Consider the following 24,841-nt stretch of genomic DNA (forward strand, 5'->3'; position numbering starts at 1 on the left):
CATTTCCCAGATGAGAAACTTGAGGCTCAGAGCAAGTAGCTTGCTCAATAAATATTAACAAGTTGTATTGTGTAATGTGTAATCTTTAAAACTAGCTTACAAGGTAAGTATGATTTCCATTGTGTGAATGAAAACTGTAGTTCAAAGAAGGTAACCTGTAAATGAAGGCACAGGATTTGAACCTGATTTGGGGTCCAGAGCTTCTCCTGGCTCACCCCAGCCCACCATCTGGTAAACTGCGCCTGCACTGTGTGCGCGGTCAACTCTCTATGCCCTTTTTTTCTTTTGAGATGGAGTTTCGCTCTTGTGGCCCCGGCTGGAGTGCAATGACATGATCTCAGCTCACCGCAACCTCTGCTTCCTGGGTTCAAGTGATTCTCCTGCCTCAGCCTCCCGAGTAGCTGGGATTACAGGCATGCGCCACCACGCCCAGCTAATTTTGTATTTTTAGTAGAGACAGGGTTTCACCATGTTGGTCAGGCTGCTCTTGAACTCCTAACCTCAGGTGATCTACCCGCCTCGGCCTCCCAAAGTGTTGGGATTATAGGCGTGAGCCACCATGCCCGGCCTCTACGCCCTTTCTTTTTTCTTTTCTTTCTTTTTTCAAGAACAGAAAGAAAACTGTTTTATTACGCAATTAAACTTGAATGTGGCATGCATCATAGTCAATCTGCTTAAGAGACTGCAGAGACAGAAAGATGGTCACCAAAATTAGTCCACAAGAGGAATAATTTACAGCACCATGTCATACATAGTTCATCCTAAATTCACATGGAGATTGAAGAGGCTGTCTGTGTATGCTAATTGTTTATATTCAATGACAAAAAAACTTTTCACATCTTCATAACAGGAGGTAGTTTAGCAGCTTGAAGCCAGGTACTATGCCAGGGAGCACAGAGCCACTGCTCTAAAATGTAAATAGCCTAAAGGATAGAACGCTTTTCAACCATTTTTGTAGCAGAGTGAAAGCCTACCTTCAGCAAGTACCTGGCTCTATGCCCTTTCTTATCCATGAGTCATAGAGAAGCATTTTCCCAATGTGTCCGAGAGCACACACTGCACCTGCCCCTTGTCTGAACAGCCCTGCAATCCTAGGGCCTGCAATTAGTTATTTCAATGATCAGAGATAACAGATCGCATAACAGAAAGCTTGTAACAGCCCCTCTTTTGCTTTGCATGTTTACAAGGAACACTAAGGAAAACAGCCCAGAGGCGTGGGACTGACCGTGACCCCAAAGAAGTTGGTCTCGTTCATGGCATTGAGGATGATCCTGCCCAGCGTGTGGTCCGTGTAGTTGAAGTCCTGGATCCGCTGGTGACGGCTGCTGGCATGCAGTGTCTCCATGGCCCTCTGCAGTGTCTTGGCGATGACCCAGATGCCATCGTAGGCGTACCCGTGGAACTTACTGGGCCCCACGCCTGACCGCTTGTTGTTGTACTCTCTCTCATACTGCTGTGGAGTCTGGAAAAACAGGGGATTGGGGGAATCCCAAGTTATACTAGGCAGGGACATCAGGTGCCTGATGCTGAGAAGAGCTGCTATTCTTCAGTGCCCACAGGGTGCCAGGTACAGTGCTAGACTCTATGTGCATTATCCCATTTAACCCTCACAACAACCTCATAAGGTGGGTACTGTTATTGTCCCCATTTTACAGACCCCCCATTTTCAGGGGGGTCAACCTGCTTAGTGCCACAAAGCTAGTGAGTGACAAGACTGAGATTTAAACCCTGTCTTTTGGTAAGACTAGAGAGAGGGGATAATACACCCTAACCAGGCCTTTCCGTCTAAACTTGCAGGGCCTGGGGTGAGGTAGAGGCCCATATCCCATATGTCTGAATATTAAAGTTATAGCACATGAACAAAGTGTTCAAAAATATTCTCTATCTCCTCATCATAAAAAATACACCTTCCTAGGGATCTGGAAGGCCAAGCTGGAATTCAGAATTCTGGGACTTCTCTGAGTTTCAGCAGCACAGAGGGAGCTGACCATGTGCTGCTCAGCCCACCCCTCCCCTTCCCTTCCCACCCCTCCCCTTCCCTTCCCACCCCTCTCCATCCTGCAGCCCAGCCAGGCTCAGTCCACACCTCCTTCCCTTTCCAGCATCAGTAGCTCCCTGTACCCTCAAAGGCACAGTCTACCCTCAAGAACTGGGGCAAGAGGCTCCCTAGACCCTGGATGTGGCTCCAGCTTACGGGCTGACAATTCAGGGCACAGTCTGGGTGCAGGTCTGAGTGGGCTGTGTCCGTGGCTTGCAGATTCCTGAATGAGGACCTCTTAGAGCACGGGACCCAGGGCAAGGCCCAGTTGCTCAGGTGTCAGGCAGCATCCATCCCTCCTGCTATTCCATCTACCTTCCATAATATAACAGTCTGAATAGGCCAGCATTGAAAAAAAGATTTTTTTTTTCTCCCATTGAGCTGAATTTCATAAAGGAATTTCATTGGTGATGTTAACATTTTGATTGTGGCCACAAAGTAACGAAACTGCCTTTTTACTCCAGACCTTGGAACTTGCACTTCCAGATGAATGCAACCCTGGGGGACCCATTACCCTCAGCTCCTTCATGGGTCTTTTTTCAAATCACTTCTGAACTCCTCTGCCAGAAATGTCATCAGGGCCCAGGCTTGGTCTTTGGAAAAACCCTCCTTGGGGAAAAATCACACACAGGACAATTGACTCTTTGTCAGTTTATACTGAGAAGGGCCCCTTAGGGACAGTCACAGGCACTCAGTCAGTCTACAGCCTGAGGCACAGAGAGGTGCAGAGACATGTCCAAGGTTACACAGCCTCTATGTGTTTGTGTGTGTGTGTGTGTGTGTGTGTTGGGGCGGTGGGGGGGTGGCACCAGACTACCTTCCCATTTCATCTTGGCTACTTCTTTCCTCTTTGATTTCTAAAGTCGTAATTGCTTTTTGAAAACTACCACAAGTTGTTTGGGCCATGTCTAGTGTTTTTAAGGAAGGTGGTGGAGCTGGGCCATTAAAGACTGTGTCTTCCATGGCTGGAGCCCACCGGGGCCAAGAAGCCAAGTCTCTTGCAGGGTCACCCACACAGATGTCTGGGGCTGAATGCCAAGTGCCTCTGGCTGTGGACCCTGCAGGCAATGAATTCTGCATGACCAAATGTGAATGAGTCCTGGCCAGGAGTCTGCCTCCTCCTGTTTCAGGGTCCTCCTGGAAGGCTCAGGTTTGTTTGATCTGTTTGCAGCTTTCCTTGGAAATGCATCCTCTCTAGCTACCACCACTCTGCTCATCACTCAAGATACACAGTGGGCAGAAACTCCCCCTAAATCCCAGGTTCCTCAAAGAGACCAGCATTTCTAGCCCAGCTCTGCTCCCTGAGTTTGTCCTGTTACTCACATTCCTCTACCCACCCACACTCCACGCCCACTGGCTCTTGAAGCTCATAGTCATCCCCACCACTTTCACTCTGCCTGGAGAAGGAGGAAACAGTCCACTATGAAGCTCTCTCTCTTTAAACCTTTTGGGTCCCTTGATCACATCAAGTTGGCTTGCAGCTCAGGGCTTTGCACAAGCTGTTTCTCTGCCAGAAAGCTCCTTGCCCAGCTCTTGGCATGATACTTCTCAGCATTCAAATGTCAGCACCTGTCACTTCTCAGGGATGGCTTCCTTGACCCACCCGTTGTAAAAGCCCCTAGCCTGAGGCCAGGGGTTTTTATCTTCTTTATTGCAGTTTTCACTCCCTGCAATTTTCCTCCTTATGTGTTTACTTGCTTATAGTCTGTGGTTTCACTCCTCCCTCCCCACCCACCTAGAATTAAGCTCCATGAGGTCGGAGATGTGATCTGTCTTGATCACTGAGGTATCATCAGAATCTCAAACTATACCTGTTTAGGCCCTTTTTAGGCCTCAGTTTCTCTGTCTGTAAAACACAGGAGCACACCTATTCCTTGCAAACAAGGAGCAAAATTGTTCTTCCCAAATACAAAAAGTTGTAATCCTACTGTGTATGAAAGTATTCATTTCCCTGCGTCCTTGACAATAGGTATTTTAATATTTAACTCAATTGTCAGTTTGTTAAGAAAAACATACATATATATTTGTTAAGAAAAAAGTATTCTTTTAATCTTAATTTGCATTTCTTTAATGATTAGAATGAGCTTATTTTAAATATTAACCAGCAATCTTAATTTTTTAGGTGAATTTCCTAATTATGTTAGGTGAATTTCCTATACCATCTTGCTATGGTGATGTCACATCATTTAATGTTTTGTTTTAGTGTCTCCTTGTTATTTTTCCATCTTTTACTACTTGGCTGTATTTTCTTTGATTTTTTAAAATGTGATTTGTGTCTATTTCTGGTTGTTAACTACTGACCATTTTAAAAGGATTTAAACAGTACTTGGATGTGTGTTTCTCTAATTAATTGCGTTAAGCATCACAGAAATGAGGCCCCTTTGACTTCTCTTTTGGATTTTGCTCCTATGAGCTTTCTCCAATGCACGCAATGGCATTTGAGGGTTGGTGGTGTCCATTTTTGAATTCCCTTGTTCAACCTAATGACTACATTCAGATGACATTTCTACACCACCTCCCTGACCAGAACATGACACTGGAGCAGCCTTCAAGGTTTCTATGATCCTTTAAAAGCGGGAGGTCCAGACTTGAGGTGAACATTCCCAGTGTGGTCTCACCACGTGGTAACTGAGTGTAATTTTAAACTTCCTTGATATAGTTTTGTTCTGTTTTGTGGGACACTAAGGGGATCAAGATCATATTGTCTATTGGATTTGGCCTTGAGGTCAACAAAAGTCCCTATATAAACTTTACATATGCCACTTGTAAATTCATCTATCTCAAAAAACTGTCCTTCCCAGGTACAAGGATCAGGAGGAGGGCCAAGAACACTGGAAACACGGCTCTTTACCAGATTTCTGTGGGTAGAGTCCTTGGAATGGGACACAGGTGTAGCTAAGCCCTGAACGGTGACCTCAGTTCTTGCTGTCTTTGCAAGCACCAGGTTAAAGAAGTCGTTGCTGCCACATGATATCCCAGGCCATTCATCATTGTTCCCAGGCGATGCCAGCACCAACTCCCTTGGGCAAGACAATGACAGCAGGAAGAAACGCACTCACAATTGTTGGAGAAAAAGTAATAGTTGTTCTTAAAGCAGGCCTCCAATTATTCAGGGCAGAAGAATTTCTTCCATTGTAAAGCTGACACCGAATGCTGATTAATTACTATCCTCTGAGGTCAAGTTTATCGTGAGATGCTAAAAGTTTCTGACAAAATAACTTATGCAGATAGTCCCAATTACTGATAGGTTGGCCTTGCGCATATTTTTTAAAGGCATTTGTTGGAACTTGGAACATATTTTCCCACAGACACTATGTTATAAATAGTGGTTAGGTTCCAAGGCTAGCCCACACAAGCTTGCTAACCTACAATGTGACTAAACTTTATGAGTCTGTCATCCCAACAGAAACGAGCTGAGTCCTTCTTCCTGGGAGAGGGGGGCCTCATGGACAGAAGAGAGGGCAGAAGGATACATTCTCTTCCACATCTGCAACTGATCCCCACAGAGGTGAAACTGGCAGACTTTCTCGCTGGCATCCCTGTGGGAGGTGTGAATCACAGAGTCTCATTTGGAAGTACATGAGAGAATATTTAGTTTGCTGGTTCCTGTGCTGCAGTTTGTAGATCACTTGGGAAGCTTGTTAAAAATGCAGATGCCAGGGCTGGGCACGGTGTCCCACGCCTATAATCTCAGCACTTTGGGAGGCCGAGGCAGGTGGATCACCTGAAGTCAGGAGTTCAAGACCAGCCTGGCCAACCTGGCAAAACCCCATCTCTACGAAAAATACAAAAAGTTAGCTGGGCGTGGTGGCAGGTGTCTGTAATCCCAGCTAGTCGGGAGGCTGAGACACAAGAATCGCTTGAACCCAGGAGGCAGAGGTTGCAGTGAGCCGAGATTGCATCATTGCACTCTAGCCTGGGTGACAGAGTGAGACTCCATCTCAAAAACAAAAAACAAACAAACAAAAGAACAGATGCCAGGGCTACATTTTGGTTCAGTATATCAGTGAGTGAGTTAACTTAGGAATCTGTATTTTTAAAAACCTTCTCAGATTTCAAGCATACAAAAATTGGTAACCACTGATGAAGTCCCTCCTGCAATCTGATTATTGGATAATTATTAGATCTTTTCAGTAGCAACTTCCAGGTGTTTGCTGAGTTTCTTCTTATACTCCTCCAGTATTGGGAAGCTCACTATGTCTCTCAGGCAGAACTTTCCACTTAGGGAATGGCTGATGTTGAGGAGACTGTTCTTCCAGATGCAGAGTTTGCACCTCTCTTCCTGAAACTTGTATTCGCATGCTACGTGTTCCTGCGGAGCCACAATACACACGTCTGCTCCCTTTATACACAACAGCCCCTCAAAGAGCCAAAGACAGGGAGATGCCTCCCCTTTTCTAATGCATTCTCCTTCTTTTAAGCAAAATAATCTCAGTTCAGACTTCCACTCTATGATGAAATCGCATATATCAGACCAAAGCTCCCATCAAGAACATTTAGAAAAGCAGAATAAAATATTAAAATAGCTTTTCAAAGACATCAGAAAACAACCAGGACAGCTAGGATTGAGAATCCATCATTCTGGAGAGAAGATAAATGCTTTGAGATGGGCCCCAAATTCTTTGCTGTTTTCCTTTTGAGGCATTTTCTGATTTGTAAGTAAGAAGGTTAGTCACAGAAACAGAAAGCATTGGATCAGAGTTTTCAGCAGTCCCTCAGGGATAGGAAGCCAAAAACTGTAGTTCTGGGCTACCCAGGTAGCAAGACTTGCATGGCCAAGGTGCCAGAGTAAAAGGAACCATAAAAAAGTGAGCCTGGTATTAAGACTGGCATTTTTACTTAAAATATTTGATAATTAAGCTGCATAAAGCAAGAGGCTGAGAAGCCAAGCAAAAGAGCCAAGAAAACAAACAGAACTATTTGGAGTTTAATAGTATTGGGAAAATAAAAATTGGAGTCCAGGGTCAGCAAATATCCCAGGATTTCAGTTGAGAACATTGAAGGGTCAAACACTAGGAATCAGGGCAAACCAAAATAGACTGGGCCTTACAAAAACTAAAACCGAACCTGGAATCATCTCAGTTCTTCACTGGATTAAGGCAATTTGCCACTATTCTAACTACTTGCTTGAAGAGTAATACATTTTCCCTGGAGAAAGAAAACACTATCTGTAGCCTCTACAGTTTTTCATACACAATGCATTTAATCAAAATGTACTAGGTACACCAGGAAACAGGGCCAGATAATTGTTTTAAAAGAAAAGCAAGGAAGAAAAAGAAGAGAAAAGTATATGGAATGGAAACAAATTCATAGGTGATCCAAATCTTGACATTATTAGACATGAACTTTAAAATAGCAAGGTTGGCGGGAACGGTGGCTCACGCCTGTAATCCCAGCACTTGGGAAGGCTGAGGTAGGCAGATCACCTGAGGTCAGGAGTTCAAGACCAGCCTGGCCAACAGGGAAAAAAACTAGCCAGGTATGGTGGCGGGCACCTGTAATTCCAGCTACTTAGAAGGCTGAGGCAAGAGAATTGCTTGAACCTGGGATGTGCAGTGAGCCAAAATCACACTGCTGCACTCTGGCCTGGGTGACAGAGCAAGGCTCTATCTATAAAATAAAATAAAATAAAATAAAATAAAATAAAATAAAATAAAATAGCAAGGTTTGTATGTTCAAGAAAATTGATTAAAAGATGCAGAATGTCATCAGAACACTGAATACTATAAAAGAAAAAACATAAAAATTCTAAAAATAAAAAATACAATTGAAATAAAGAATTCAACAGATAGGCGAAACAACATATTAGACACAGCAGAAAGTAGATTAGTGAACTGAATACAGGTTTGTATTCAGACTGAAACATAGGGAGAAAAAAAGTTTGGAAAATAAGAAATGAACATAAGAGATACATGGAATATGTTGAAAAAGTATAATATATGGATAATTGTGTCCTGGAAGGTGAGAAAAGAGAGACTAGACAGAAGCAATATTTCAAAGGATACTATTCTATTTCTCCAACACACATCAATCCACAGATTCATGAAATCCTATGGAGCTCTATGAACTCCAGGCAAGATGGACACAAAGGAAAGTTCACTTCAGCACAGTGTAGTAAAACTGCCAAAGACCAAATCAAAAACAAAATCTTAAAAGTAACTAGAGAAAAAAAGATGCATTACTTCAAAAGAGCAATAAGTCAGACAGCTGACTTAATAGAAACAATGGAAGCCAGAAGACAATGGAATGACATCTTCAGTGCCAAAAGAAAATAATAGGCCATCTAAAATCCTCTATCTAGTCAATACATCTCTCAATATTAAAGGTAAAATAAATTTCAGACAGCCAGACACTTAGAAGATTTGCTTCCAGAAGAGTCACAGTAAAAGAAAGACCAAGGAGAAGTTCTGGCAGAAAAATAATAGTAATAATAAGCAGAAAAATAGAAATGTGGGAAGGAAAAAAGTAGTAGGAAGTGTAAATGTGTTAGTAGATCTAAATGAAAAATGATATCAGTGCCAAGAACATCCAAGAAAATCTTAAAGAAGAAGAAAGATTAAGGATTTATACTACAAGGTATCAAATCATACTTCAGTAATTAAAACAGGGTGATATTGATTAAAAGATAGGTAAGTAGACCAAAGGAAGATAAATGGAAGTTCAGAAGCTTGTGTCTATATCCACACTATATGCAGTTATTTAATTTATGACAAAGGTGACACTGTAGCATGAGTGGTGGGATGGGGGATTATGGCCTTTTCAATAAATAGTCCTGAATCAATTGATTATTCATAAAATTAAATATCTTATTTCAGACCATACATAAAATTAATTTCAAGTAAATTCTATGTCTAAATATGAAAGATATAACAAAACTTCTAAATGACAAGATAGGAAAATATCTTCACGAGCATGGGTGGGTGTATTAGGCCGTTCTTGCATTGCCATAAAGAAATACCTGAGATTAGATAATTTATAAAGAAAGGAGGCTTAATTGGCTCATGATTCTCCAGGTGCAGAATCAAGAATCATGGTGCTGACATCTGCTTCTGGTAAGGGCCTCAGGAAGCTTTCAATCATGGCAGAAGCCAAAGGGGAGTAGGTGTGGCACATGGCAAGAATGGAGCAAGAGAGCAAGGGGGAAGGTGCCACACACCTTAAACAGCCAGATCTCACATGAACTCAGGGTGAGAACTCACTTGCTACCAAAGGGATGGTGCTAAACCATTCAGGGGGGATCCACTCCCATGATCCAATCACTTCTCACCAGGCCCTACCTCCAACATTGGGAATTACATTTCGACATGAGATTTGGAAGGGACAAACATCCAAACCAAATCATCAAGACAGGGTGATTTTCAGAAAAAACTAAAATAACAAAACCAAATACTGCTTCTGCCTACTCTCTCTTTCCTCCCTTTCCAGGACACAGTTATACATATATTATACTTTTTCAACATATCCCATGTGTCTCATATGTACATTTCTTATTTTCCGACCTTTTTTTCCTCCCCATCCTTAAAATGCTTAAACAAGGTGTAAATATACTAATCACAAAGAAGACTAATAAATTGGATTACATTAAGATTAGGAATATCTAGTCATCAAAATATATCAAGAGAGTGAAAAGATAAGCCACAGAATAGGAGAAGATATAAATAATACATATAACTGTCAAATAATTCATATCCAGAATCTAAAAAGAAATTCTACAAATCAGTAAGAAACAGGCAGAGTATCCAACAGGAAAAATGGGCAAAAGACTTGAATGGGCAATTCACAAAAAAGGGTATCAAAATGGCCAATGAAGATATGAAAACATGTCCAACTTCATCAGTCATCAGGGAAATGCAAATTTAAACTAAAACAAGACACCAACCACTACACACCCACTAGGTTGGCTAAAATTAAAAAGCTGACACACCAAAAGTTGTTGAGCATGTGAACCAACTGGAACTCTCAATCACTGCTTGCGGATGTGTAAATTGGTATAACCACTTTAGAAAGCTGTTTGTCACAGAGTCTACTAAAGCTGAACATATGGCTACTCTGACTCAGAATTCCACCCCAAGTATGCACCCAATAGTAATGTGCACATATGTTCACCAAAATATATCAAATGCCTAGAAATAAATCAAACAAAATAAGTACAATAATTCTTTTTTCTTCTTTTTAATTGAGATGGAGTCTCACTTTGTTGCTCAGGCTGGAATGCAGTGATGTAATCTTGGCTCACTATAACCTCCGCCTCCTGGGTTCAAGCGATCCTCCTGCCTCAGCCTCCCAAGTAGTTGAGACTACAGGCATGTGCCACCATGCCCGGCTAATTTTTGTATTTTTAATAGAGATGGGGTTTCACTATGTTGGCCAGGCTGGTCTTGAACTCCTGACCTCAAGTGATTCACCTGCGTTGGCCTCCCCAAGTGCTGGGATTACAGGTGTGAGTCACTGTGCCCAGCCAATATGTGCAATAATTCTACACAGAAAACTATAAAACATTTCTGAGAGAAATTAAAGAAGACCTAACTAAATACAGGGATATACACAATTCATGGATTGGAAGACTTTAATATTAAGATGTCAGTTTTCCCTAAATTGATCTACAGATTCAGTAAAATCCCAATAAAAACCGGAGAAAGTATGTACGTATGTGTGTACAAACTGGCAATCTGTTTTAAAAATGTATATAGAAATGCAAAGAGACAAGAATAGCCAAGATAGTTTTGAAGAACTAAGATGGAGAACCTATATGAGTAGTTATCAAGACTTATTATAAAGCTACAGACATTAAGATGTTTTGGTGAAAAACAATGGAAAAGAAAAAGATAAAGTTTAGAAACAGAACCAAATATATAAAGTCATTTGCTTTATGACAAAAGTAATATGGTGGCACACTGTGGGAAAAGATGGACTTTTCAATAAATGATGTTGGGTCAATTAGATATCCATGTAAAAAAAGAAAAGAAGAAAAGGAATCTTGATCATTACCTCACATCCTATACAAAATGAATTCCAGGTTAATTATAGATCTAAATGTGAAAGGTAAACAATAGAGTTTCTAAAACACAAGATAGGAAAATATCTTCATAGCCTTTGAGTGGGTTCTATTAAAGAATTTCTGTTCATTAAAACACACCAGTTAGAGGACTTCCAGGTAGCTGAAGATGAAGGAGGCTGTGTATATATTAACTTTCCCAAGTCTCCCCAAACCATACTAGCTAGCTTTGTAGCTACAAACATTCTATACGAAATGATACCACATCTATAACTGAAGACAGAGAACATCAAAACTGTACAGATGACTGAATAAGAAGAGAAAAATTAACACATTTCACTTCTGCCTTTGCCTCACCCATGCCCTGATGCAAGGTTTTGTGGCAAAGGCAGAATGATGAAACTGTGGCAAAGACAGAAGATGGTGTTTATTTAAGGGTGAACTAGAATAACTACCAGAAAGATGAATCTTCCCTGGTATGGTTTGCATTTGTGTTCCTGCCTAAATCCCATGTCAAATTGTAATCCCCAGTGTTGGAGGAGTGGCCTGCTGGGAGGTGACTGGATCACGGGGCAGGTTTTCCCCTTGCTGTTCTCATGCTAGTGAGTGCGTTCTCACAAGATCGGGTTGTTTAAAAGGGTGTAGCACCTCCCCCTTCTCTCTCTTCCTCCTGCTTCCTTCTGCTCCAGACATGCCTGCTTCCACTTTGCCTTCTGCCTTGATTCTAAGTTTCCTGAGGCCTCCCCAGCCATGCTTCCTGTACAGCCTGTGGAACTGTGAGCCAATTAAACCTCTTTTCTTTATAAATTACCCAGTTTCAGGTGTCTCTTTATAACAGTGTGAGAAAGGACTAATACACTCCCTAAATCTGAAGATACTAAAAAAAGCTGTGGAGTTCAAAAGTTCAAAAGCAGGCATCTGAATGGCAAAGGAAGTCAGAAGAATGGTTACATCTGCCAGTGGATATTAACAGTAACACATAAAGGCAGTTTCTGAATTGCTACAAATAGTCTTTTTCTTGACCTGGGTGGTAGTTACATGGGTGCTCTCCTTCAATAAAAATAATTAACGAAACCATAAAAAGTAGTCCCAATCCTTCCATTGCTCCTCATCTCACATGACCTGGGTTATAAACTCTTCATCGATCTCACTACTCCTTCCTCCTACCTCTAAGGTTCCTATCCTGAAAAGGAAGAGAAATAAAATTTGTTTTGAGCACCTACTATGTGTTTGCACTTGGTAAGATACTTTCTACTGTATAACCTCATCTAATCCTTACGAATCTGTGCGAGAGATATTATTATCCCCATTTTACAGATGAGAGAAAAACTGGGAAAGGTTAAATGACTTGCACAACATCACTATATTACTCTTAGGTTCACCTGCACTGTAACAGAAAAAACAAATTATCAGTGACTTAAATGAGATAGTTTATTTCTTTCTCATATAAAAGATGTCTGTGGGGAGGCTGGGCAATACAGCTACGACAGTCGCTCCCCAGGGTAATAAGGGATCCAGGGTCCTATTTTTATGCTCCACAATCCTAGAATGATGCTTCCTTGTCAAGGTCACCTTGTACCTAATGATTCAAAATGGCTACTAGAAATCCAGCCATCACATCCACATTCCAGTCAACACAAAAGAGAATGAAAAAGAAAGGCCATATCCCCCTTTAATAGAGCCTTTCTGTAAGTCCCACATAACTCTTCTACTTATATCTCATTGGCCAGACTTGCAATCCTGGCCATATCTAGCATGGAAGGCTGGGAAATGTATAATACATTTTCCAGTGAGGTGGCAACATACCGAGTTAAAAATCAGAGTTGTGTTATGAACTCTGGTTTGTTGTGTTACAGAACTTAGAAGAGGGGAGGAGAGGTATGGATGTTGGTATAGATGACCAGCCACCTGCCAGAGTCACCCAGTTGGGAAGTCTTGGGGCCATGATTCAAGTCTAGCCAGTGGCCCCTCCATGGGCCAGTCAGCCTTTTCCTTCTGAGCCCATGCCCCCTCTGACATAGTGCCTTCTCCCAGTGCCATGAGTGCCTAGGGGAGTAGCAAGGAATGGGAGCAGCAAGGAATGGGAGCTTTGTGGGGGGTAGGGGAGAGAGCAGCGCTGTGAAGCTGGGCTCTCTGGGGAGTTCTCCTATTTTTCCGCAGCACCTTTCCTTCCTCCATGCTAAGCTCAGTGCTTCCCTAAAACTCCAAGTTCTTTGTCACGGTGCTCACAGCGCAGTGGTAATGAGATGGGTGCAGATTTTCATGGGTCATTGGCTCTAAGTGGAAGGATCACTAGATTTGCTGGGTTGAATAAATGATCATGGGTGGTCACAGAAGTTTCTTGCCAGAAAACATTACAAAGTCTTCCAAAGGATGGACCTGTGCCTTTGATGGAGGGCTAGGGCTACTCCAGAGGTCTCAGGGTGCTATGAACAGCTCATCTGGGGCCTTGGCCCAGCACTGAGCCTCAGCAGGGGCACAGTAACAGGAGAAGAATGTCCCTATTGGAGAGGCTGAGCCATCGCTGGAGAAATCAAGCCAGAATTATAAATGCTCACAAAGGAAACAAACCAAACAGGATTTGAAAAATGGAAGTTGACACTTGAAATCACCAATGTCAAGTCACTTTGTGGGAGCAGAATAGTGATGGGGAGCCTCAGTGGAGAGAAGGAGCCAATGTTGGGCCCAAAGCAGGGGTCCAGGGGCTGTCTTCATGAGGTCTCAGAAGATTGAGCTCCGAATGGGCTCAGAAAGCCTGAAGGTCCACGTCCCAATGCAGGACAGTCCAACGGGAAAGGACTGAAGAACGTGCTTCTGGAGGGAGCCCGTGACCTTGCTATTCCTCCTACCAGAAAACTCCTGGTGCTAATGAGTGAGCTGGGGACAGCTTGATGCTAGACACAGGGATACAAAGGAGGGAACCTTGGAGAATGCATCCAGGAGGGGCCACTGTTCTGCCCTTTTCTGTGACTTTGTCTGTCGGGAGTCACCTGTATCCTGGGAGATCTGACAAGAGCAAGTATAAGAGGACAGGCTGAGCATGGGGAGGGGTTTGACAAATACAAGCTGTACAGGGCTGTGCTAGGATGAAGTGAATAAAGCACTAATTTCAGGTACAAAATTTGAAGGGGAGCCAAAACATCTCAGTAATCAAGATAAGCATATTTTAGTGTCATGTTTAAAAAATAAAAACTAATGCAAGAAACCCATGATGAACATAACATCAAAAATTTAAATACAGAATCCAACCTTGCACTTACATGACTTAACATTATAACCATGTCACAGAGCTTGCTGTAATAACTCCACACCATAGTTATACAAAGTTAGAGAACTGAGCTGTGAAAGCACCCTAGAAGTTACGTAGCCCAGGGAAAGAATGTGACTTGCTGAGGTTGCAGATTAAGTGGTATGAATGCAGGATCCACACCAGATCTCTGAGTACCACACTCTGTGCTCCCGTGTGTCACTTAACAACAGAGGCCCACTGAGATGCCACAAAAGAGCTGATTTGGATGTGTCCCTCAGCACGTCACAGGTCTAGAGGAGCAGCATGGCAGAGGGGAAGGGGCGCTGAGTTGGGATTATGAGTCCTGGCTTCAAGTCCTGGATCTTCCTCTACCTCCTGGGTGATTGTATTAGATTTGTGGGGCTGCCAACAAGTTCCCACACACTGGCTGGCTTAAAACAACAGCAGTTTATTCTTTCACAGTTCTGGAGGCCAGAAGGCTGAAATTCAGGCATTGCCAGGTGTATTGGTCCATTCTCACACTACCATAAAGAACCACCTGCGACAGGGTAATTTATAAAGAAAAGAGGTTCAATTGACTCACAGTTCTGCATGGCTGAGGAGGCCTCAGGAAACTTACAATCATGGCAGAAGGGAAAGTAAGTACCTTCTTCACAAGGCAGAAGGAAAGAGAGAGAAAGAGTGAAGGGGGAAGTGTCACACACATTCCAACAACCAGATATCATGAGAACTCATTCACTATCACAAGAACAGCAAAGGGGAAATGGCTCCCATGATTCAATCGTCTCCCACCAGGTCCCTCCCCTGACACATAGGTAATCCAGGGAATCTCATGATGAGAGCCTGGGTGGGGACACAGAGCCAAACCCCATCATGAGGGTTGGCTCCTTCTAGAAGCTCTAAGAGAGATCCCTCCACTCCATGCCTCTCTCCTAGCTGCCGGTGGCTGCCAGCAATCCTTGGTGTTCTCCAGTCTTTGCCTTCTTGTTCACATGGCCTTCCTCTCAGTGTGTCAACTCTCCCTCTGCCTTTCTCTCATACAGGACACCTGTCATTGGTTTAGGGCCTTCCTGGCTAATCCAGGAAATCTTATCATGAGAGCTAATTACATCTGCAAAACCCCCCTTTTCCAAACAAGGTCACACTCCCAGGTTCCAAGGGTTACAATGTGGATATATCTTTTTAGGGGCCACTATTCAACCCACTTTCATGATCTTGGGATGTCCCTTCCCCTCTCTGGCTCTTAGGTTTTCCATTTGTACAATAGTGAGGATGACAAGAGCCCATACACTTGCTGTGGTTTTACAAGTGTTTGCTTGATTTCATGGACATCGATGGATCCCAAAATACAGGCATCAATCCATCAGCCAGTGCCATGTTGACCATGGCCCCAAGCAGCTATATATAATGCAAATTCAAATTCAAGGAACATTTCTTGACTCTCTAGAACTATGTTTGACCATAGACTTCTGAAGCCTGTTCGGAGAAGTTGGCTTGTGGTCAGACCATAAATAGGAATACTTTATTCAACTCTGGGCCCCACACCCTCTAGAGAGAATGTTCAACAAAAGCAAGTACAACAAAGGAGCAGGCTGAGCATGGGGAGGGGTTTGACAAATACAACCTGTGCAGGGCTGTACTAGGGTGAGGTGAATAAAGCACTAATTTCAGGTGCAAAATTTAATGGAGAGTCAAAAAATCTTGGTAATTGTGTTAGTCCATTTTTCATGCTGCTGATAAAGACATACCTGAGACTGGGCAATTTACAAAAGAAAGAGGTTTATTGGACTCACAGTTCCAGGTGACTGGGGAAGCCTCACAATCACGGCAGAAGGTGAAAAGCACATCTCACATGGTGGCAGACAAGAGAAAGGATGAGAGCCAAGCAAAACGAATTTCCCCTTATCAAACAATCAGATCTCGTGAAACTTATTCTCTACCACGAGAACAGTGTGGGGGAAACCATCCCCATGATTCAATTATCTCCCACCGGGTCCCTCCCACAACACATGGGAATTATGGGAGTACAATTCAAGACAAGATTTGGCTGGGGAAGCAGAGCTAAACCCTATCAGTAATCAAGATAAAAATATTTTAATAACATATTTTAAAAATAAAAATGAATGCAAGAAATCCATGATGAACAAAACATCAGAATTTTAAATAAAGATAGAATCCAACCTTGCACTGGCATGACTCACCTCACTTTCCTCACCCTAATCCCTGTCCTGTGAATCCAGTCTTTATTTAAAATTTTGACAATTTGTTCATCACGGGTTTTTTTTTTTTTGGCATTATTTTAATTGCATTAACATATTTTGTTTAATCTTGGTTATCAATGTATCTGGCACCCTTTTAAATTTCAGGCTTAGTCCCAGCCCTGGACCTGTGAACTAACAATTGGAAGGACTAGCGCTGTTTAGTTTGGAGAAGCAGTGACTCTGTGGTCACTGAAGGACTACGTGGGACAGATGGGTCAATAGGATCTGAGTAGCTCCAGTGGGACCTAGGGGTGGCAGAATTAAGGGAGAGAATTCCTTTGCTACTGGAAGATCTGAGAATCTGATGGGAAGCTGGACTCCATAATGTCTAAGAGCAGCTCTGGGACCCTCTGATTCCAAGAAGCGAAGAGGCTTCAAATTTCCTTGTGTAACTTTAACCATCTCGTAACTGTGGGGTAATGTAAGAAATGCTTCCTCTGGCTTCAAGGACCATGGGAACAGGGATTGGGTCTCCTGGACTTTTGGAAGCCACCTCAATGGTCCTGTCCCCTCCAGGGGGTGGGCTTATGAGTGGGTTTCCCAAAACCGTGGGGTGAACAGCCCCAAGGTGTCCCATGCATGGGACAGTGATGGGCAAGAGGTCAGCCTCTTCACCAATCCCAAATAAAAAAATTTAGAAAAGGGAAATCAGTGATCTGGGGGATGTTGTTACAAATGCCAAAACATTTCCTCCAAAATACACTACAAAAAATGATCTTCCTACAATGCACTCTCGTGTACTGCTCACAGTCCTGCACATAGCCCTGCATGGCTCCCACCCTGGCTGAAAGCCACACCCTTAGAACTACATCCGAGGGAGGTCCTTCCTGTAGTGTCTCATGGCTCTCATCCTGACAGCCTCACAGATCTCCTGTGCAACCATTTAAGTCTTTGGTCTTCCTGAAGCCTCTCCATTTAGTTATTGTACCATCTGCTTTCATGGATATTTTTTTCCCTTAGGTTTTGTGTTTTCCTCAAATTTTATGATATTTTTAGATTAAAATACAGGGTATCCCTGGACCCAAGGATCTTAATAAATTGCAAAATTTGACACCTTTAAAAATAACACTTACTGAATAAATGAGTTATTTCTGCTCATTATTCAACATCTCAAAAAAAATGTTATATATGCATTGATTTTCGTATGAAAATATTTCTTTCAACATTTTCTAACCAGGTGCCAGTACAAGCTAAAGAGCTGTTTACAAAATATGTCCCAATGATTTGCCATTTCTTGACAAATCGATAAATCATTCATGTAGAGTTGGTTCCAATTGAGATTAATACATAAAATTATATACATATATTTTTCTTTATTATAAAGCTTTTTCTTGATACAAAATTTGGTCTGTAAGAACCCTGGGGGTTGAGTGAATAATTTAACTATCTGAACACAGAAAAGAATTATGTGCATTGCTGTGTTGAATTTTGGTTGCTGTTCAGAATTGAGAAATGGATGTTACCACCTTTACGAGGGCTATCATCACCTGATCTTTGATAAGACTTACAATGATAGACAATGATGTGCTTTGGAAATACTTTTACATGTCCTATATTACTTGGTCCTCGCTATAGCCCCACGAGATAAGCAGGGCAGGAATTAGTAACACTCCTCATGGAAGCATGCAGAGGCCCTGAGGCTGACACACCCTGTCCAATGTCCCGCTCACAGTCGTGACAGCATCAAGGTGCCAGACACCATGCTAGTGGCTTGCACCACCTGCCATCAATCCTCCTGATAATCCCCAGAAGGGGGTTATCACAGATATAGAAGCAGAGATATAGAAGATATATCTATAGAAGGGACATCCCAAGATCACAACAGTGGACTGAATAGTGGCCCTTAAAAATATATATCCACACAGATATAGAAGCAGAGGCTTGGAGAACACAGGTTCAAGGTCACACAGGTGGTAGTGGCAAAACTGGGGTTTGACGCAGTCTGGCAGCTCTACAGCATGTGTTTCCCAAAGTCTACTTAAGGCGTCTTTCCTCTCCTCCAGGAGAGCACCAACACAACTGAGAATGACATCTTAGGTAAGAGGAGCACGGGATGAACCTTTGCAGAGTCTAAAGGGCCCTGAAGTTGATGCCAGGACTCCATCCATAGATGTATACATAACATGTGTACTGACTGTGCTATGTGCTTCACAATATCCTTACCTCATTTGGTTCTCACAGTTGCCTAGAGAGGTAAGCAGTGGAGGGTTGTACATACCACATTTTACAGGTACAAGAGGCTCAGAGAGGTCAAGTGATTTGCTCAAAGTGACACGGGACAATAAATGTGCACTTTTGGCCAATGTCATCAGACAAGGTGATCAAAGGAGGTGGGGTGGAAGGTTGAAATGGGGACCAAGGCACTGACCTTTCCTGAGATGGTCTTGATCTGCTTGGAGCTCAGGGGCTCGAAATCCACGCCAATGTAGCCCTCCATGGCAGCAAGCAGATTCTTCCGGAGGCAGCGGGATGAGTTGGCTTCCGTGTGCACCTGCTCCCACCAAGAAGGCTCGTACCAGCCCGGGATGATCCACTGGTATTTACTACCATACATGTTCTCCTCATATGCCTGCAAAAGATGGAGTGACTATGAAGGCACCGAGAGTCGCACAGTTCAAGGCTCTGTGCCCTGGAAGATAGGTGGGGAGGAAGGCTTCCTCTTCCCAGAGGATTCAGGAAATGTTTAATTACTTGTTTGGTTTCTTCCTTGTTATTTATCAAAGAATCCAAGGTAGTTTATGGATAACATGTATAATAAAATAATAAGTACTGAATACAAATTAAAACATAAGGGCCCAGAAAAATATAAATTATGTTTCCTGAAGATAGAAGGAACAGAATGTAGACAGACCAAAGGTTCTAACCATATTCAGCATTAGCTGCAAATTTCACCATGAACTTCCCAGCAGCCCAAGAGAAAAGGGCAACAAGGTTATTTACACAACTCTCATTATCAATAAGGAGAAAACATACCAGATCTTTGGGGAAACAAAGTATTTTCTAGTCTCTAACCCTAAAAATGTCCCATATGGAGAGGATACTCTCAAATTAGCCAGTTTAGTATCAACACAACCTCTACAACAAAGAGATTTCATAAAGCTAATTTTTGTATAGATCTTTACTAAAAGCTGAGGCCTCATAACACAACCCAGGGGGAACAATTTTTAAGGGGCCAAGATAACTTAATCTAAGTGTGTAGTTTATATAAGATGCCACTTGGCAAACCGAGAAGTCTCTCTGAATCTTTATCCAAAACACAGAGTGTATAAATTCAGATCCTAAAAAAAGTCCCTTACATTTTTATATCTTACATGGATCTTATTTGATTGTCACTCACATTCACTCTGGGAGGTGGTTTATCATCCTCATTCTAGAGAGGAGGAAACTGAAAATCAGACAGGGAAAGTAACTTTTCCAAGGTCAAACAGTCAGAGAGAAAAGTCAGACCTGGATCTAGGTCTGCTGACTTTAAGGGTACAAAGCTACACTGCTTGCTTTCCATTTAAAGAAAAAAAGTCATCAGAAGGTTCTAATGCACCCCTACTTGACTCTAATTCTTATTGTCATTATTTTATATCAGGAAAATCATGGTTTTTGATAGCTTTGATTCAAGCAGAAAAGTCCCAGTTTGTAGGACTGTCAGGTTCCATCAAAATTGGGTTCGGAATAAAGTTTCTAAGTGGTGGTCATGTTCCCGTAAGTAAACAAAATACCCAGAAGTGACTACAGAGAGCAGGGGTGGATGGAAATTTCCTCTGTGCATTGATGGACTGCCCGCATTCTAAACTGAAACCTTAAACAATCCTTCCGTTCATCCCTGGGGAGCCACCCACATTAGAAGGAGATGTTGGAAAACCATTCATGTCGCACCCCTTGGCCTACAGCAGGGTTGATGTGAGAGGACAGGAGGGTGTAGCGAGAGAAGCCTGAGATTGCTCTGGACTCTGGGAAGGTTCTTGCTGCCTTCCACTTAGGGTCCAGGAGGCTAAAGTGAGGGTCTGTCCACAGAAGTGAGGCCAGAGCTCCCAACAACTCCTATATGTTAGAGAAAAGTTACCATCAAGTCTAACAGTCAGAGGGGCACTCCCCTCATCCCAAGTCCAAAGGCTACTCCTCTAAAACACCCTTAATACCTGAGAAAGCCCAGGCTTCAGTATGGAGCAGCTCATTGGGGTACATGTGAGTTAAAAGATTTGTTCCTTGATTTAAGCTCAGATCCCCTCTCTGTGGTCTCCACCCATTGGTTCAGCAAAGCATCTGAAGATTAAATAGACATTGCTTAACAAAAGACCCCTTCAACTATCTCAAGGCAGTGATCACACTGTCTCTTCGCTAGACTCCTTCGATGATACAGGACCTTCGCTTCCCTCATTTTAGACACTGTACTTCTCATAATGCAACCTCAGATCACAGTCATTTTTCCAGCAACTACATTACAATGTTGCCCCAAACAAAACTGTCGTGGAAAATACAGAAAACTCTCGTATTTTAATTACCTAACAAAATCCCAGCTGAAGAAAAGCAGGCAGTCTCCAGGGCTTCTCTCTAATGAATGAAATTTAGTCCACAGAAACTTGTTTTCAAAAAAAAAAAAAAAAAAAGAAAAAGAAAAAAAAAAAAGAAAAGAAATGCCAGATCCTGGCTGGGGACTAGACTTTTGAATAAAAGCGTCACCCTAGTAATCCCAGGTCATTTAATCAATGGCAGAGCCTGTGAGACTTCACAACTCTCATTCACAACTCTCATCTGTTACTGACAGAGATCTCATGTGTATTGAGGTCTCATTACGTGTGTTGCCATTTTTATATATTATTTTATTCTCACAACTACCCTATGAGGTATGCACTATTATCTAAATTTTATAGATGAAATTTTCTCAACACTTATAGCTGGTAAGTCAAAGGGACAAGACTCGAAGTCCATTCTTGAAGTTCCCCTCTTAGCAAAACAAAACGAAAACATTTTTGGAAGTTTTCTCAATCTTATAAGGTTGTGGCAAGGAGACAGCTCCACTTATGAGGAAGTAAGAATCAGTAGACGCAGAGTGGCTGGGCGTGTTGGCTCATGCCTATAGCTCTTTGGGAGGCCGAGGTGGGGGGATCACTTGAGGTCAGGAGTTCAAGACCAGCCTGGCCAACATGGTGAAACCTTGTCTGTACTAAAAAATACAAAAATTAGCTGGGCATGGTGGCACATGCCTGTAATCCCAGCTACTCAGGAGGCTGAGGCAGGAGAATTGCTTGAACCTGGGAGGCAGAAGTTGCAGTGAGCTGAGATCACACTACCGTACTCCAGCCTGAGTGACAGAGTGAGACTGTCTCAAAACAAAAACAAAAACAAAAACAAAACGCAGAGTGAGGATATGAAAAGGCCTTCTGATCAGACACAAAGGCAGATTTTCTTCACACGTGATAATTAAGACCATGTGGTAATTAATTAAGAGGCAGCACTGAGCAGGAAGTTCAGAGGAGAAAATCAGATCAGCTCTGACAGTTCTTCAACCAGCTACTGTCCTGTTGTAGCTGTTTCTTGTAAGTGAGTTTTCCAGAAAACAGAAGCTTATTCCATTTGAATGATAATACATTTTATTTAGAACATCAGTCAATTTTGATGAAGACAAAACTTTTTCTAACATAGCTTCTGAACTTCTGGGGAAAAGAAAATAATACAGTCAAATGGCAGATTTTCTGCCACATGCCTGCCAGGTAACTCACGCACACAACTCCTGGAGCCCCACTTTTCCCATGGACAGACAGTGGAAAGCAAAGCCTGCCTCACTGTACTGATTTAAGAATTAAATGAGATAATCTGTGTATCATGCATGGCAAACACTATGTTCGGAAACATTTTAGCTGCCCCTTCTCATTCTCTTCTCCTCCTGGTAACTCATAGTTTCATTCTGAACATAAGTCACTGTTCTGGGCTATGTTCTTGGGCTTAGAGAAGACTGCCCCAAACACCAGATGGCCCCAGACAGTTGTACTTAGACTTTGGATCCACTTTTCATGGCTTTTTGTCTCCTTTCTAGCTGTCAGTTCTACACTGTCATTTTTCACTATCATCAAGTTCCTCTCCCTCACTCTGAATTTGCTGCTTTTAAACTGCTATAGGCTTGGAAAGTAGGGCGCCTAGATTGCTAAGCATATTTGTAGAGCAAAAGTAAGCAGGCTTTGAGCGAGGCTCTCCTGCAAGGAAGGTAGACTGGGCTTGGATAGATCATCCATTGTCTAATGCAACTGCGGAAATGCCTCCAGGACTCCATTTCAGTACTCCTGTGGTCAGAAGGGCTGAGGTTGTTGGACACATGAGTTTTAACTAGGCACTGGTATGCTTCTCTGTCTCCTCCGCCAGAAGGGGAGTTTTGGGAGGGTGGGGCCACGTCAGTTCTCTCCTGGAGTCCCAGGGCTTTCCACAGTGCCTGGTATACAGGGGCTACTCAATCAATGGTTGTGGACTGACCGAATGAATGCATTTCTAATTTATTTGGTCACCTTGATTTTTGTTTTCCTTTTTCTTGAGACAGGGTCTGGCTCTGTCACTCTGGCTGGAATGCTGTGGCATGATCATGACTCACTGCAGCCTCGAACTTCTGGGCTCCAGCAATCCTCCCACCTCAGCCTCCTGAGTAGCTGAGACTACAGGCACATAATACCACACCCAGCTAATTTTTAAATTTTTTGTAGAGATGAGGTCTTGCCGTGCTACCCAGGCTGGTCTAACTCTTGGGCTTAGGCTATCTTTCAGCCTTGGCCTCCCAAAGTGTTGGGATCACAGGCATGAGCCACCACACCTCCATTTTCTCTGCATCTGGTAGAAATGTGGTCTTAGGACCTATAACTGACAAACGGGTACTATTGCACGAGAGTGGGCCATCCTGAGTTCACACGCTTCAGCCCCATGAACCCCTTTGGTTCCTACTAGCTGTAGACATGTAGCCACGACACGATTTTAAAAAAAAATCTAATTTCATCATTTAAGTTTCCTTTTGCCTCCTCCACTCCCCATGCAAGAAAGACATTTCCTTTTTATATTAAGGTTTACAACAATAATAGTAATAAACCCTCGCATCAGTAAGGCAGTTAACAGTTGGGATGAAGCTTTCCCTTTGGTGGCCTCATTTAAGCCTCTCAACAACCCCATGAAGCAGACGGGGTAGGGATCATTGCTTCCATTTCAGAGATGAGGCAGCTGGGGACCAGAGATGTAAAGTGACCTGATTGAGGTCACACAGCTGGCAGAGCTAAAACCAGAACCCACATTAGAGTGCTTGAGAATTTAGAACAGACCACTGAGGACAGAGGAGAAGACAAAAGCAACATGCCATGCTCATACTGTGCTGATGCCAAAATGAACATTTGCCACAGGGCTATAAATAGGCCTTGCATTTGCTGGAGTCTGCGATCCCATTGGGTGGCAGTTCCAATCTCAAGAACACAGCAACACGCTGTAAAGTTTCCAGGGCAGCATTTGGATGTCAGAGACATGGTTGTTTCCATGTGGTCTCTGCTCTGACTCCAATAGAGACAGGAAGGCTCTCTCGGGGGCCTCTGCTCTGAGCGTCTCCTCCCTCTCTCACTTATCAGTCTTGATCCAGCGTGAAAACATTGAACAGTCTCTCCTTAGGACCTTCTGGACCTTCCAGAAGAACTCCTTCCTAACCAGACAAGACCATAAGTCCTTGAGGGCAGATTCCATCTGGGGACCCAACACATGGACACTACACCCAGCCCAAAGCCTCTGAGAAACTCCTTGGAATGGGGCAGCAAGTGAAGACTCTAAGAGAAACCTCATCTCAAAATGCCAAGACTAACAAGAGTGAAGAGGAAAATGGGATGAGAAGGTGGGATGGTGTCCCCGTGCCATGTGGAAGGCAGACAAGCCAGGGGGCTTTGGGTCGAGAGGAAGACAGCCATGCCGTCTGTTCAGAAGCAGAAACCACGGCTGGGAAAGCCACTTGGAAACTCATCCCAGTGCATGACAGAGTGAGATCACAGTCACACCTGGGCTTTGGTTTGGCTTAAATCAGAACATAAGGCCCATCTATGTTTCTTGCAAACTGGAGGTGGCCAGGGCCTGGTGTGGCATCTTCATGGATCATTTTTATTAATTTATTTTTTCTGACGTTACTTGTTTTCCTCATTCGATCAACACCAATCACCCACCATGCACCAGCTCCTTGCAAGGCCCTGGGGATACTGGAGAGGGGACACCAAGTTTCTTTTGTGAAAGAAAGCACACTCTCAAATTTGGACCATTATTTTCCTTTTTAAGGTGGGTTATTTCTGGACCCTAGGTAG

At 43.0% G+C, this 24,841-nt stretch overlaps 1 protein-coding gene across 2 annotated transcripts in view; it reads right to left on the reverse strand.

The window, feature by feature from the left end:
* Positions 1–24,841, reverse strand: part of GABBR2 (gamma-aminobutyric acid type B receptor subunit 2) — a 415,862-nt gene that overhangs the window by 160,460 nt on the left and 230,561 nt on the right. For both annotated transcript variants that reach the window (XM_054502144.2, XM_054502145.1), the window contains 2 exons: positions 18,913–19,113; positions 1,226–1,462 (listed from right to left, as the gene is read on the reverse strand). In XM_054502144.2, coding sequence (XP_054358119.1) covers positions 1,226–1,462; positions 18,913–19,113 — 438 coding nt within the window. The remainder of the gene's footprint in view (positions 1–1,225; positions 1,463–18,912; positions 19,114–24,841) is intronic.

Source organism: Pongo pygmaeus, chromosome 13, assembly GCF_028885625.2.
Source record: "Pongo pygmaeus isolate AG05252 chromosome 13, NHGRI_mPonPyg2-v2.0_pri, whole genome shotgun sequence".
NCBI lineage: Eukaryota > Metazoa > Chordata > Mammalia > Primates > Hominidae > Pongo > Pongo pygmaeus.